The following is a 17,337-nucleotide window of genomic DNA, read 5'->3' as shown; positions in this document are numbered from 1 at the left end:
TTTACCAATAAGTAATGTTTTCATTCTAGTTCGATGATTTGATTAAGACAAACAATTATAAATAACCAACAATCTTTATAAACATTAATTACTTAAACATTTTACATGTAAGGTTTATTTTCAAGAATGTTTACAATATTATGAGCAATGAGTTCATTGATCGACGTTCATTAAAATGTGAATATTTTATGTGCAGTACATACCGTTGTTAATGGCTGGGGGTGAGACCGGCTGGACGCACCACCAGTACTGGCACAAGAACCCAGGCTGCTTTTACCTGTTGACCACATTACGACACGTTCAAAATCTACCAACACGTAACAACACTTAGTCACTCAACAAATAACTCACTTTGAACACTTAATTAAAAGCGAAAGTCCAGCTAACGCATTGGACTGCTGATCAAGACGTTATGATTCCAAATGACATTAATTACAGCACTCATGTAAACTCATTACTAGAACAAGCATACTTTGCTTGGAGGGGGTAGAAATATTTGTAATGTGTCACCCACGTCGGTATTTATAACAATTATAATTTGCTAATTGACTAATTAGGGTTTAATCCGCCCAATCTTAGCGATAAAGGTATCGCTTTATGCTTTTAAAGGAAACGTTAATTGAAAAAAATATAGACGTAGCAAATAGCGCATTTAGATACGCATATAATTTTTCTAATTTCGAAATCGTAATATTGCTGATAATACTGAAAAATGCAACAAGTTTCTTCATTCTCTCATGCTGGTAAAGTCTAAATGACAGAAACAGTGATGGAATTTCTAGGTGCGGGGCCAATATCCGAGTAAGTCAGTAGTACCTCGTTTGTCTCGACGCGTGGACGCTGGCTGCGGCTGCGGCATGTCGCGAGCTCGCGCTCGCCGCCCGCCTGCCGCGCTGCTGCCTGCGCCCTCGCCGCCGGATACCTGCATGTAAACAACAACCGCCATTAAACTACATTATCACGAAGAAAAACAACGATCAATATAGATGGCGCTAGTGAGTCGGAGGTCATGTTGAGTGTCACGCTTAATCAATTCCGTTTAGGCACCTACATGTCACTGCGGTGCCAATTTAGACGAGCTCAACAATAGAATGAGCATTATTATTGGCTTATCCGTTTGATAAAGGGGGTATAAACATTGATTCGAAGGTACTTCTAGACATCTATTTCTTAAGAAATGTATACAGTATATCTAATTAATTTTTTTTTATAAAGTAGTCATAATAGATAAACTTCCTGTTTTCATACTTTTCACTGAAAGTAAACCGAATCATATCATGAAACTTGTCAAATGCAACCAACCATGACATGTTTCAGTTATTTGTTTCTAATTCCAGTAGACATTCCTGCCTATGAATATGTTTGATGTATGACTACGTGTGGGAGATAGTGGACTCAGACAGCGACATGTACCTGTCTTTTAGACGCAGTGTCTTGCCTCTGACGCTGGGAAGTGCTGGCCCCCCTCGTCAAGCAAGCACCCAGGGTCGCACCCGTCGCAGCAGCGATACTCTACACACAACACAGCGGTCACTAACCACACTAAACATAACGCATATTTATCGACACAACGCATTTCTATAACATGAATTATGCATCATGTAATCTACGAGTGTATCGTGCACATTTATAACAGCTAAGATATCGGTCTCGTTCGTGACGCGGCTCTTACAGTACTGCCACCGCACGACCACTGATAATGATGTTTCACGATACAATGTAACTTTATGTATATCTTCTTTCGAAGATATGTCGTATTGTTTATGAGCGAGTGTTAAAAACAAAAAGTTTATTCATTAACGTTTTGGTAATTACTGCGATTGAAATCTACCTCATTAAGAAGTAATGAGTAATACGCTTTTGCCCATTTATGCATGAGTAGTAACGTGTACGTGTAATTTTAGTAAAAAAAATGGTGACAATTTACCCTTCGCGCGTTAGTTTGACGCAAGTAAGGAAGATCTCGTGGTACAATAAGTAGTTTGCTGGCAGAACTGTGAGCCTTTGACGAGCTCGCTTCTGTGAACAACATAATAATTAATTAAACTCATAAATCACTAATCAATAATTGCTCGTGCAAGTAAAGAGTGATTTGTAACGTACTCATCGTGAGGAATTAATAAACAACTACCTTGAATATCTTTGAATGGCGGTGGAGTAGCGGTCCTGGTAAGACTATCGGAGGCACTCTTGCGCTCTGCTACTGTTTGACTATGCACCACGTCGCCGGCCGGCGGGCTCGCTGCAATATCAATACAAACATTATCTACTATGAATGACTGCGCTGATACACGTGATAACCCGATAAGCTATGAGGCGAGGCATACATAACCCTGACTAGGATGTTTTACATACACGTAATTACACTTGTCACCAGATATTACATTATTCTTAAGTAAAAGCTTTCAAAACTAGATAAAACTTTGATCAATGAGAATAATACAATACATAGTTTAATGGAGTAATATTTACCTGAACTTTCACTGATAACAGTGGAAGTAGGGGGTCCGAGGTGACTGTGTCTATTCCGCAACAAGTACGTGCAAGATGTGTGAGTAGCAGAAGGATGATCAGCTTTATCTAATTCGTATTTGGACGAAGTCCTTCCGGTACTGCTAGTGTCTGTATCGTCTTTGCTGTGTGAATCTATTTTAAATTTCTTTCGGCACTCGTCGACGTTCAGCAGACAACTGCTTTTTCTACTTGATAAAGAACGATGCGTTGATCGCTTCCTCTTCTTTCCTTTTCTTCGACTCGCTGTAGGACTGTACACGGAATAGTCAGAATCTAGCAATTCTGTGACAGTCGACGAGCTGAACGGTGAATATGCAAAATCTCTCTCGTCTAACGGCAGCAGACCACCTTCCGACTGATTAGCTTGTGTAGAAGTGGCTGTAGCGTTCTGATTCAACGGGAAGTGTGTTAATGTATGTGATTTTAAATTATTCGGAATTTGCTCACAAGCACTCTCACTGGATTTAAGAGCAGTCCGTGAGCGTGTACAGTATGCGACGCACTCCTCTGCACTATTGTTCGATATGGTCTTACGTTTTTTCCTGTCATGCGAGGAAGTGCGCCCGCGTTTCGGGTGAACGTTAGATTTGTGAGTGTCTCCACCCTTGTAGTCGGTAGTATCGCAGCGCGTCTCGTAAACGTCAGTACCGTAGGACCAACGCTCGGTGATGGAGTAGTCGGACCGGGGCAGTGTGTTGATGAGGCGCGAGCTCCGCCGCAACTCGACGTGCGCGAACGGCTCGGCGTCAGACACGCGGTTGGACGAGTGTCGACTGGTGGAGCGAGGCAGAGGCGACGTCACGTTGCGTCTGCTCCGACGACTGTGGCTCGTTCGACGCACCTGACGCAACCACCGACCGCCCACCACCCTGCTAGGAGAAGACCTGTTACATGACAACAATATATGTTTAAAAAGCTTTAAACATAAAAGTTGTAAATAACAGCTTTATATATTTTTCATAAAACCTATATTGCAGCTCATTACACAAATATTTATGTCGACTGAAACCCGTAACACTTGGTTCTCATTTTTAGAAAAGTTAGTCATTTATTATGATTGTCACCCACAAATTGACACTGTCCAGTCAGCTGGACATTTACATCAACAAAATATATTAGCCACAACTTTTCATTTCAACATTATGTGCCATACTGTAACAGGGAAAAATAATAGGTTCTTGGTAACAATAATCTGTGAAAACTCAAATGACGTCGAAACAACGATCTGCTATTGGTTACTTTTACATAATATTTACAGTCTATTGAGTTCAAGTTTAAATCATAAAATGTATCTTAAATCAAGCTTTAATTGTTCTGTACAGGAACTTCAAGTAATTTGTCAATAAAGCTGCCGTTTTTTTTCCTGTCAATTAAATGATAATAATGCGGAATAAAATGGTATAACATTTGTGTATTATACCTATTTACTATACTAGTTACTGATATAATTTTATATTACTATTCATTCTGCCTTTTAATACATTTATCCTCTAGCTAATTTAAAATTTCACCTGCATAGTGTATTTAACATTGCAGTAAAATTTCAGGTAAATTCAAATTTATGTACTTAATACAGTTTGTGATATAAATGTGAGTGATCTATGAAAAATGAGAACAAATTAAAGTGAATCAGATTCAAGATTTTGGTTTGGGTGAGGAGACTTTATCAGCTGCAAAAACTTATTCGTTATTTTTCAGATATGTATAGGCATACATTTTAACATTTATTTTCAAAACATTGATACTTAATTTTTATTAGACCCCAACAACACACAAACATGTAATTGCAAACTAAGCAGAGGTTGTACTATGGTAACCAGACAGCAGATGAAATAAAACTATTCTGCAGAATTATCACTTTACTAATTTGAGCACAATGAATAAATAATAACTCAGTGCTCTGCAAAGTTTTATTAATAATCATATCACCCCTCATCTTCATAGGTCACATTGGATAGAAAATAGGTTTTACTAAAGAATTAATTAAAGTAAACATTCTTTACCATCATAATGTGTACTATAGTCTAACAATTTTGTATGGAGGCTTACAAAGCTTGATATGTGAGTTGCTGATTGCACAGTTGATGATTGCCTATGTTGCACTCAAGAGCAGACACCTTGTTTAGGAAATCCCATGATTAAAGAAAATAATATTATAGGCTTAGTGCTGTGTTACTAGGCAGCTTAAATGTACATCTATCTACTGACGAAATTTACAGTGGACCTCATAATAATTTAGTATTAGATGTTATGTATCATGGCAGTAGTCAAGATAGACAGTTTCCTGGAGAGATGTTAAAATTGTATCTCTGTAAACATTTGAGTGCAAGCCACTTTGTGCTACATTGTAAGCTACTTTTAACCAACAACTTAAATATACCTAGTACTATAAACATACATATAATCAAGCACTTTTTTATAGAGGTAGACAGAGACCAAAGAACACCACTTGCTACGATCCTTATGAACTTCCCTTGATTCATTCACATCCATACATCTTGTCATACAAGACCTATTAGTATTTGCAGTATATCTATGATATGAATATTTATACTAACACAAAGGACAGAACAAGAAATGGACATTTAAGTTGTTGATAGTAACTTGGCTCTGTCGGTTTTGCTTATCAACATTACTTTAGTAGTAAAAGTCAATAAAGGAGAGGGTACTATTGTATTCAGAGATAACAACTGTACAGTAGATGACTATTATAGGTTTATGCTTGTTCATTTATAGCAACAAGTACATTGATGTAACCCTCATTTAGCACAAAAGAGTAAATATGACCAGAATCTATAATTAAACTAATATTACTATTTATAGGTAGGTAGTTATTATTTAATGTTTAGAACACTATCAGATTCATTACTATAATACATTAAATAAGATTAACACAACCTTCATGCTGAGAGTTCTTAAGAACATTTCTTGAAACACAGAACCAATTTTGATATTTTGAGGACTGTTAGTCTTTTAGAAGGCATGTTAAATTATGGGTCCAGTACTGTCATTCTCAAAGATCTTTGACAGTTGTTACAAGTAGTCAGAAGTTTGAAAATCTGACAACCAGTCTTACTAAGGGGTGTAATGTTATGACCCAGGTTAATGGATTTTGGAGACAGTCTCTGAATTTAAAATACTGGTCTACTGCAGTATACAACCAAAACAACAAACAGCATTGACAGAGGAAATGACTGACAGCTGAAATGTGGCAAACAGTTAATATAGTTTGACATTATTCAAATTACTTTCCACCTCAACCTAAAGAACTACTTTATATAGTAACAAAACTTCTAAAGCTACAATAGAAACATTATCCTTATGTTAGATAAATAGAAAAAATCCCTAATAAGCAACTACCCTTTGATGCATTGTTTGTTAATATTTTCTTTTTGACAGTTCCTTAGAGGTGTGCATGATTGATATTATCACATGATTATTGTCACCTACTGAAAATCACCACACTACTGCTGTTAATTGTCAGATTTTCTTCTAAGTAGCCAAATTGAAAGCTAGAGCTCATCATCGGCAGTGCTCACATGCTGATTTCCTGACTTTTATATAGATGTAATGGTTTCTCTCTATCTCTACATGAACTGCATGGTTTATGTTGTGCTTTGGAAAAAACAGAATAAAAATGTTAGTATTACTACAGCCTATGTTATGACACAGCCATGTTTCACAAAAATCTGTTCAGTAGTTTAGGCGTGATTGATTAACAAGCATCAAAACATTTTCATTACTGTATAAGAAGAATGTTAGATCATACTTATCCTTAACTCGTGTTGTTTACTGATACAAGATGGAGAATTCTTTCACTAATGGGACATTATTATCATCCCCATTTATTGTTTTAATTCAAATTAACATAAGGTTGTCATAACTCATTGGTATTACTTCTGAGTATTACAAATAATACAGGAAACTGTAATAAATAATTAGGGCATGTTTGATACTTGTGTGTAAATACAATAGATAAGATAATGAGTTGTCATTGAAACATATTTGTAACCAATATTTTTTCCAAGGGAATGCACAAAACACAATCAGCTGACAGTTTTATAGAATAAGAAAGATTATAATTATAGTGTTGGAGGGTATCCTTTGTGTGTTCATGGTATTTTTATGGTGGCTCTGTAAGCAGTTCTACCTATAAGGAACAACATCATGGGTAAAAAATTCAAAATATGTAATGAGTTCCAAAATTGTTTAGTCTTACCCGCTGGACTCTCTCGTGAGTGCAGAGTGCGACGACGGTGTGATGTGTTGCTCGGCCATAGACGACGCTGGGGAACACACGCGGCTGCTTGTGTGGGGCCTGCGCAGGCCGCCCGCGCGCGCTACCTGCCCGGCACCATGCCAGGGCGAGCGCTAAGACGCTGGCTCCGCATCCACTGCGATACGGCTCACTGACTCACCACCACATCACACACTACGCACTATGCTCTCAACGTCCGCCTCGCACTGAATGACCGTACTTAACACGTATACCACTGCACGACCAATGACACACCGCGAAGCTATCTGGAACAAAAGATGAAATACACAGTCAGCAATCGAACAATGCTGCGTTACATAAACATTTTAACAATTAGCACTACCTGTCACCCGACTCCCCGAGTAAGATATCCACAAAAATAATGCTCGGACAAAATACACTGTTGAATAAACACTATCGATACTAAGAATTTCCAGATTGCCAAGCACCACGTTTTGTAGAAATTATTGTAATGGATGACACATCAAGGACAGAGCTACGGTTTTCGAGTAGAGTTATTTTTCAATCCATTCCACACAGCTGGCTGGCTGTCATGCGAGTGTTGCCATTGAATAATAAAAAATACTACCAACAATATTAACTATACTCTTTAAAATGTAGCTTGATTAAAATGACAGTTCTAAGCAAAACAGAGAACACAACTTTGTAGTGACGTCTCACGAGTATTACAAATTGAAACACGAAAAATCTGTCTTGTCTAGCATTATAACTATTTTTTAAATACAGATCCTCAATAAGAAATCAGAATAATTCAGTACAATCAGCCTTTAAACTAAAAATCAGTACTATTTCTTTAGTCTTAAAAATAAACCTAATAATTTTCAACCTCTCTACAAGGCTACGTCATGTTGCAAAAATTTTAGTGAGGAGACACAATAGATAAGACTAAATCGACTGATTAATCGTTAATCGCGAAGTACACTTTGATACTATTTGTGACCAAGAATTAATAATTAATCTCCAAGATTGTTCCAGCGATTCTGATGATACCGATGAGAATGATACTGATTTAGGATGCGCACCATTAGCTGCGCATCCTATATTACTATCATCCTCATCCCTATCATCAGAATTGCACCATTAATTGAATAAATTAATTTTATTAAACTGTTTTCATTGTTTTATTTAATTGATCCTAATTAATACTAAACTAGGAGAGGTCTCCGTGCGGTGTTAAAAGTAGGGCTGGTCGTCCTATACGAATTTGCTTAAACTATAAGATTCACAACAACAATTCGTAAAAAGCTAATTCAAAAATAATTGAATCGAATATAATTATTTTAGATTCGATTTTTTAGCTATCGATTTTGAACAATACTTCTACAACCCTAGTCAAAACAGTTTGACATCTGCCATTCTAATCAAGCTATATTTTAAAGAGTATAAGTATTTTGTTTTATCGTGTATATAAAAATATATAGAATTATTTATAAACTGTGATTAATTTTATTTGGGCACTCAATAAAAAACTTATTGGCCAAAGCATAATACGTTCAACAATAATATGTCCAAATATAAAGATCCCACTATCTTGAAAGGAACTTAATACTATTGCTTTTTCGACAAAGATGTTAATTAATTTCTTACATTTTTTCTGTCGTCTATATTGCATGGTCATGTCTGTCATCTTATTAGCTAAATACTGAAACGTCACCTAAATTGATGTCTTCTCCCAAGTTATATCTATCGCTACAACACAAATGCCGAAGTAATATTGACAGTACGAGTACTTCAAATTGAGTGGCGTTTATAATATTCGGTCAATTTTTTTTTTTAATCTGTTACTTGTGTGCGCTTTTCAATTTCTAGCTCTGTCGAAGCATGTACTCAAGTTAATTATTCATTTTATTGGTTTGTTCGCTCTTTATTTAGAAACTACCAAAAAATACCAAAAACTACCAGACACTATTGATCTCGTATTTTTTCTATTCACTAAAAATACTACACGAGAGGAGAGAAAATACACCTTGCAACATTTGGTAGGTGTTGTTTATAGCGAGGTAGCGTGGGAGGGAGTAAGGGAGATAATACCAACAAAGTGAGGAAAAGAGACAGATGTTCTTATTTATATTTTGATTCGATAAAAAATGCCAGAAGCACGTCGTTCGCCCACTCACTTGAAAAATAGGAAAGTAGGAAATCACTGAATTCGTTCCGTTTATGGATTTTTTTAATAAGTAGGTATATCAGTAGAATAAATTCAAAACAACCTAGATTGTAATGAAATAGGCCTGACCTAACTTAAGAACAGCAATTTAATTAGCATAACTACCAGCGAATATTTATCTTACGCAATAGAACACGCTTCTACACTCTACAGTTATGTTATTAAATTTGATTAGTCACACATCATAATTTCACGTTTAGGTACGTCATAATATTATTATTATTATAAGTACATTGACAAAAACAAAGCACACTACTTACAGCGTTTCGACGTAAGTAGTAAGATAATAAATATGGTTTTATCTAATATCATCAAGAAGTTTAACGAGCAAATCGCATCGATTTTGGTAAATTGTTAATTAAAAGGATAACTTCAATTTTCATCGTTAGCACAGAAGACAAGTCAAGGGTGACTTTTTGACAGCACAGCATATTAAACATTGATTATGACTTCAAAGATCCTTCCTATAAACCATTTACAAAGCAGACAGTTATCCCAAAATGGTAAGAATATAAATAAAAATAGGCTGACCCGAATTTGCGACCACACAAAGAGATTTTGATGACAGATGAACTGGATAGACCGACACAAAATTACACGTTTTGTCTAATATTATTTTACGTGGATAAAGTATTCACTAAGCATTAGATCAAATATATTGAATCTTAAAATTGTTTTTGGATTTTTGGGCAATTTTATGATGAGGGGACATGACGTTGACTCAAGTCAAAGATTTCATGAGAATTTGTTAAACTATAATTGGCAATCAGATAAAGTACAATTAATGATCAAACCAAGCAATGTAGTTTCGATTTTTACATAGTTACTAGGTACGATACTTCAGTATACAAGTTTTGTTAATGTGCTTAGCGACCAATGCAAGGACGTCATTGTCCGTTGCATGACCTCGTAATCTAAATAAATGACAAAATATACCATTTAAGTTTACTATTAAGATTTGTTCAAGTTTCCATGTTATTCACATTTTAGTAGGTGAGTGGGTAAGTATTATTTACGTCGCAGTTCGGTATCGCGGTCCCGTAGGCGGGGCAAAGGGCCAGGGCGCTGGTGAACGACCGCGTCTCGTGTCTCGGTGTCCGGTCCGAGCGCTCGCCGACCGCTCATTGCCAATATGGAATAAGCTTGAAAATGATTATATTATGTGTAAAACCCGATGCAACTACCATGTCGACGTGGTGCACATAGTAAACAGACATAACTTTGTTGCAAGCTTGTAACGGTATTGACACATAACGCCTGGCCTACCAGCATTTAAATTTTACGTAATTGCATTTAGACTTAAATATTTATTCTTGGCGTTAAGTACCTAGGTACTTTGTGTTACAGATAAGAATGATAAGTAACGATGCTGTCTAAGACAATGAAAGTCGTTGACAAAATAGCTTTGATCTTAGGGTATTAATTTTACCTACAGATTGTGACCAAACGATGCTTGCTTAACACAAGTGAATGACAAAATAAGTAGTGACGAAAAATTTATTTCTCCCATATTACAACACCTTTACATAAACTTGAGATTAGACTATAATATGCATGTCCTTCAGCACAAACTGTTTTGATAACAAATGGTAGCAAGTTCAAGTTTTCCATTAAAAATACATAAATAAAACAATCGAAACGGTAAAAGTAACACTATCAGAACTACAACCTGTTTTAATAAACCTGTCTAGGTAAGTAGGCACCTAGTTACAATTCAATCGCATCTCAAACTTGCCGCGGGATGGAAAATAAACCAGCGAAGGTTCACCAGGTGCAGTTGCCAGGTACCTAAATAAGAATTAATTATCGCTTTAACATTTAAACCTTTTGTGAGCAACAACATACGTAACTAATGTTTTGACTCTTGGCTCTTAAAAAAGAAACCAATGCCATGGTCGTGTAATAAATTCGAGGGGGTTGTGCTTGCGCTCAGCAACGGGATCACGTGATACGTTGTTATTATACTGCGCGTGAGATGGCCGAAGCGGCCGAACAAAAAACAACGCAAATCGCAGTCTCCGCTCGTCGCAGCCACTAATTTGTTATTCCAACATGACCTTCCTTGACTCTGAACGTTTATCCTCTCCACGCTAACATAAGCCGTGCCCGTACAAACTCATTTGTTTCAAAACGTAACAGACAGTATCTACGTCATGGATTGGTGATTACGATTATTATGACAGTGCAAACATATTGAATTACCTGAATTAAACTCTATAATGGATATAAACACTAACTATAAACAAGTTTATTAATATGATTTTGAAAGCTGGAGTTGGGAAGCTTAGATATAATTTGGCAACATTTTAATTTAGTAGCCGTTCGCAACTGGGTTTTGAAGATATTTCACGCGAATATATACTTTTGGTGTGTCATGGTAAGGTGTAAATCGGTATGATTTCGGGTGTATAGCGAGGGGCTGCGCCACAAGGCCGTGGGTCGACAACCCGGCGGTGCTGCAGCGGCCACGTGCGAAACCAGCTCACCTCGACAACAACGCCGCGGGCTGTGAAACGCCTAAATTTCGTTACAATAAACAACACACCGTTTCCTATTATAACGCGTTCTTGCAAACAAGGCAATGTCTAATATGCATTCAAACGTCGATGGCCTAGTACTTATACGTATGTATTCTGATTTCTGACCGACATCATAATCAGGAATAAACAGAATCATTTTACAAAAAGACATTTTTTTATTGGACTGTATTACAACTTTTGTCTTCTGTAGGTACATTGTCTACGAAACGAAATAGAACAGCAAACTAAAAAAATACAAAAGATCAGCTGTTCAAAACATATCAGGTAGACATCCGGTTATTGCAAAAAATATAAGCACAAAGATCCCATGAAGGTGCTGTGCCCTCCGTGTACTCAGAAAAATAAGTGCAACAAAAAATAACACAAGTTTCGCTATCAGGTTTATAAGTTTTACAAGCATAAACTAGTTGCGCATAGGCTATAGCTTCCTGGCTGCATGCAGTCACTGTACTTAACAAAATTAAATGTCAATAATATATACCAGTTTTAATCATTATTTAAGGACCTTTTCTTAAGTCATAAATATATCATTGACAAAAAAATGTACATACTTACTGAGAAAAACTACAATCACTGTCAATTGTCTCACTGTTTTGTATAGCTTATCCACTTTACAATATTTAAACTCTCTGGAAGACTATTGTTATTGTATTAAGTTATCAAATAAGACAACCATCACTGGAACAGCTGATCTCTAAACTACAGGGTTATTTGTGACTACGCCAGAAATTAATAGGCAGGGATACAATATGAATGGACGTAAACATGAGTGTCGGGCGTCGGCAGGAGTGCGACGAAATCAATGTGCAGTTCTATTGGGGTGCATTGTGCACCCCGGGGGAGTCAACGACCGGCCCAGTATGGCGCCCGCGCCCCCGCGCCCAAACATACGCGACTTCTCCGGAGCCCTATTGGTTCAATGAACCTTTGTCCGACCCTCCGGCGATACCCCCTGTAAACTCTATAGCAGCCAGACAGATCAACTCCTATCCATATAGAATCGATATAGCTACGTGATAGACAGGTATCTAGTAATTATATGCATTTGAAAGATTCAGAGCTTGTATAGCATAGCAATGATATTATTTTTATACAACACTGGGATTATGTCGTTCCAAATGTCAAAACATAAAAAATAAAAACAATGCAATTATCATTCAATTATTATGATTTTAGTACCAATATTATTTTACCAGACTCGATACTTGGACTCTATAGTAACAGCAGAAAGCAAAATTTTGTCAACGCGAAATAAAACAAAGTATGTCGCCACGCGTTCTTCCAACAAGTTAGTGGAGCGCTGGTACCGCAACTTTCCATATCTGCATATATCAGACTTATGTAGCTGGATCTATATTATAACGCGGCAATGGAAGGCACATGAAGCGTGAAGGTAGCAGTGCAGGAGCAGGCGAGAGACAAGTTTCTGTCTCGGCGAACGTAACTCGACGAGCGCCGAGTGCCACACCACACCACACGCGACTGAAATAAACTGCGCTCAATGAAATCGATTTGTGCATAATAAAGTTCTATTACATGTGAGTGCGCCTCATTTGCAGCGAACATTTATATTTCCTGACATTTTACTGGGTATAACTTTATGAGGGGTAAATATAAAGACGAGACAGGGAAACTTAAACAACTAGTCGCTTAAATGTTGTATACCTACCTACATACGGATTAGTCACTGTGCTGTGTAAAAAAATGACCTAATTAACTTATGGAATGAAAACTTCGCTGAAAGAATATAACGAGCGAATTAACATCAAATAAGTAGTGCACTAGTTGCACTGCACAAAATGTTGCTCTTAAAATTGCTGAAGTTAGTCTGCATTATTTGAATACTGCAGCTTTTTATTAATTTTTAAATGTTTTAAATACTTATACTATTATTTTTATCTGCAGCGAAGAATCGTTACGTACTCGTGTTCTTGTACTAACAACTACTTGTCATCGAAACCAGTTTTTATCTTACTTTCTCACTCACAACTTTACTACGCTGACATGGAAAACCTAAAAACGGGTCAGCAGTGTTGTAATATGTATAACTGAAAAGCTATAAATATCGCTTTCGGGTCGATTGGAGTAGAGAAAGCTATGGTGTTGCAACATCACCGGCCGACGTGTAGCCAAAAGGTTTCGTGACGACAATCTGTTGGCTCTTGCATAATTTTCCGCGTTCACCACGATCACGATCAACCTCCGCGGATTAACATCGAATACAACGATTTCTCCACCTGGGAAAAGCAAAAACCAAACGCTTTTTCTGTTTTTTTATGTGATTGAAGTTAAGTGACAATAATATGATTATCATACGAAGTAATATCCACATTTTAACAGAGCACAATTTTAATTGATCTTTTACTTATTATGTGAATATGCATACAAATATTAGGGACTTGTAAGTTGTATGTACCCAACAGTTAAGTATGTCAGCGAAAAGAATGAGTTCAAGTCTACGGCCGTTTACGCAACGTGCGCAACTAGGCCAATATTGTATCTTATGCTGTTGGCTTTAATACTTACCTACCTACTCATCAGACTCACTATAATTCAGCTATTGACGAGGATGAGGATTCCTTTTAAAAATCAGATCTGGTTTCTCTTAAAGGCAACCATATTAACTAATAAGCAACTGTTTATACGAAATGCTATTTAATCAAAAATCTACCGTGAGACAAAATACCCATTGTAGACATCGATACTATATACTAATTTTTTGCTATCACGATTGCCATTAACTTAATTTTGCGACATTCTCGTAACAGACTGAAGGCATATTACAAGAAATTGGCGGTCGTTAACTTGCCGAAAGATTTTATTCAACAAGTGGGTAGGGTTTCTTCTGGGCTTTGGTGTGACATTATGTTAAATTATCCACTTGAATATTTAGTTATTGTGCCTGTGATATTCTATATAATATATGTCGACGGAGAGCACACTATCTTCAAGGTAATATTTATGTGTAACAAGTACCCACATCATTTGTATGTGCAGGGAGGGTGTTTTGTTACATTGTGACGCAGAACGCGGACGTATTCCTGCTTGTCGGATGTCATGTCAATCGCGGACAGGTGTGGTGAGCCTATTTCTGTACCGGTGTGATATTACGTAATTGAAGCCACGTGCTGCGCGCATATAACAAAGCAATGAACCGTGTGTAAATAACGTGAACGATCCGTTTGTAATGTTAATTTATTTCTATTGCATATTAATAATAACGGCACTCATGGCTACTGACATTACGATGAGGATAGGGTTATGATTTTCTTTAACGCTTCACCTGCAGTAAAGTGCATTTCGATTGTAGTTCACTAGTGCCGCTCACCATTAAAGATTGAAACGCTAACAAATCTGATGACGCAGAGGTGAAAATTGTAAAATGTTTACCATTATTTACCTACCTAGTCTTCCATCCTATCAGTACCTGTTCTAGTAGTAGACGTCGAAACAGTTCCGATAACTGCTGTCAAGATAAGACAGACGTAGTGAACTAGTTACAAATTCGCCCTAAAGCTGTTGCGCCAACATTTTGTCGAGTGATTAATTGTGAAACACACATTCTAACAAAATGTCTAGCGACGCGATTAATGAAACCAATGAAGCACGTACAGAAATAGATTCGAACGCTGCAAGTTAATATGAATGCATAAAATCACGGCATCGCACGCGCTAAATAACATTGTGCGTCTGAATATAGCCTCGCACGCCGTTACGAGGATGGAAAATGAAAAAAAAAAACAAGAGACGTAACAACGACAACGTCATTCTGTTCCGTCACCTGCACTTCTTTCCTAAATCTTTTGAAACCTTACTTTATTCACACTTGAGGAAGATTAGCCTCACAGCTGCTTTCGATACTGGCGTAAACGGTACGGAAAGTGCTTAATGAAATAAAACACACAGATTTCAAAAGAATGGCACACCAATGATGTTTGTGCATAGTGTTAAGTCAGTGCAGCACTGCGATCATCAACAGCCTATTATGTATTAACCGCTAACTCAAACAAGTGTTATGAGTTATAGCCTTGTCCTCGTTTACACGTTATCGATTGTTCCACAACTCTTGTATTTTTACTGTTCTTGCTGTTCACCACATAGTTCAAAAATAAGTATGGTTGTCAAAGCTAATTGGGTTAATTTATGAGGACATAACGATAGATACTGAGAGTTTTTATAGTATAAATACAAACTTGTTTAATTTCGTCACTGCAATTCCTTTGTGAATTCTGAGATGTGTGACGTGCATTCACTTCCTGATAATCGATGAACTCAAATAAAGTTCACGTCGCGGGGGAGTCTCCCTGATAGACGATAGTTACCGCGGTAAGTCATAATGCTTCGCACATTCTATTTTTGACATGCTTAGCTTAAAGGTTCCTTCAACATTTAAAATTTTATTTAATACAGGGGAAGAGTGTTATAATTCACAAGTGTCGCCCTACAGTTGTGAGTGCGTTTTCTTGCAAATATGGATGGCCAGCATTGCATTAAACATTCATAAAATTATAACGCCAGTAATATACCTCCATTATTCAACGGATAATAATATAAAGATCATAAAGGTCCACAAGTGATAACGCACATTCCAATTTGTAACAAAGGGAAAAGTTTCTCTACGCAGTTATGCGCCCCACGCATTTTCTGCACAAAGGAGTATTTTTTATATCGTACGCAAAAACAGTATAACGTATAATCTAATCAACAAAACGTGACAAAATAATTGTCTACAAAATTACATTAGTATGCAGAAAAAAAGTAATGTTTGCTGCATAAGTATACACTTGCAAGATAAGGCTCTTTTAATCTCACCTATATTTTTGTATCAATGTCAGTGGGTTAGATGTTCATATCTGGTATTAATGTAAACAATCGTGTTCATAGTAACATGAAAGTGGCACTGTTGCATGGTAGATAGGTAATGAGAGGTGTCGGGCGAGCTGGGCCGGGCCGCCACCGACGGATCGATACAGACGCGGCCTGCCTGCCCTGCCACCTTGTACCCCTGCCAATTCAACGCAAATCCCCCGCACTTTCAGACATTTTAAACAATACATTTCATATCAATATTTAAAAAAATAATTTTAACATGAATGTGTACCTGCTAACTACCTGCCTCATTAAAATAACAACACAAAGGTTTGGATTAATTTATGAGCAGCCTCGTTGTATTTAAATTTTTACAGCGCGTACTTGACTTTAAAGTAATCGTATGCACCTACCTACTTATACATAGATCTCGGTAAGTGATTTCAATTAATTGGTCTATTTAAGTATTTAAAGGCCCATAATTATTCAATCTCGGAGATAGACAAATTAGTCTAACTTAACATAAGTGATACTGGTTAACACAAGCTACTTGAGATAAGTTATTAGAACTCATGGAAGTAAGTAATGAAACTGTGGTTTACGTTGACGCAGTCGGCAACAAGCAACAGCGTGGCGGTGGCTATTTATATACCTCTGTAAATTCGGTCCACACTCAGCAGAGGTAAACAAAATGGCTGCACCGCTGACGATAAGTTATCGCTTCGTTTAATGTGTCGAGATACGTTGGCGTGCGTAACATAAAATGGGAAGTGGGCGAACTCAGGCGAAATGGGTCTTGCCAATCATTCAGTGGACGAGCACTTGAACTCGTAACTATAGATAACAGCCATTTTTACAACGACATCGGTAATGTTACAAACATTAATGATTTACTAATTACAATGGTTATTTGAGCACATAAAAGTTTAACTATCGCAGCACATTATTTATTGATGTCACATTAGTTTATTGAGTTAGGTAAAATTTGACGACTATCATCCGTCGGACATTTGCGGAAGTTTTTGGGG

The 17,337-nt window shown here is 37.0% G+C and overlaps 1 protein-coding gene across 7 annotated transcripts in view; it reads right to left on the bottom strand.

Moving 5' to 3' along the window:
- Positions 1–17,337, bottom strand: part of ctrip (E3 ubiquitin-protein ligase ctrip) — a 34,921-nt gene that overhangs the window by 13,076 nt on the left and 4,508 nt on the right. For 3 of the 7 annotated variants that reach the window (XM_076128037.1, XM_076128050.1, XM_076128064.1), the window contains exons 2-8: positions 6,734–7,038; positions 2,473–3,398; positions 2,132–2,242; positions 1,928–2,019; positions 1,414–1,512; positions 817–922; positions 204–277 (exon numbers count right to left, since the gene is read on the bottom strand). In XM_076128037.1, coding sequence (XP_075984152.1) covers positions 204–277; positions 817–922; positions 1,414–1,512; positions 1,928–2,019; positions 2,132–2,242; positions 2,473–3,398; positions 6,734–6,792 — 1,467 coding nt within the window. In that variant the 5' untranslated portion in view covers positions 6,793–7,038. Of the gene's footprint in view, positions 1–203; positions 278–816; positions 923–1,413; positions 1,513–1,927; positions 2,020–2,131; positions 2,243–2,472; positions 3,399–6,733; positions 7,039–7,115; positions 7,320–17,337 lie in introns of those variants that run through there. The other 4 variants (XM_076128044.1, XM_076128057.1, XM_076128071.1 and 1 more) reach the window with 4 other exon arrangements.

The sequence above is a fragment of the Anticarsia gemmatalis genome, chromosome 2, assembly GCF_050436995.1.
Source record: "Anticarsia gemmatalis isolate Benzon Research Colony breed Stoneville strain chromosome 2, ilAntGemm2 primary, whole genome shotgun sequence".
In the NCBI taxonomy this organism is placed as follows: Eukaryota; Metazoa; Arthropoda; class Insecta; order Lepidoptera; family Erebidae; genus Anticarsia; species Anticarsia gemmatalis.
This window is presented reverse-complemented; position numbering and strand designations above follow the sequence as displayed.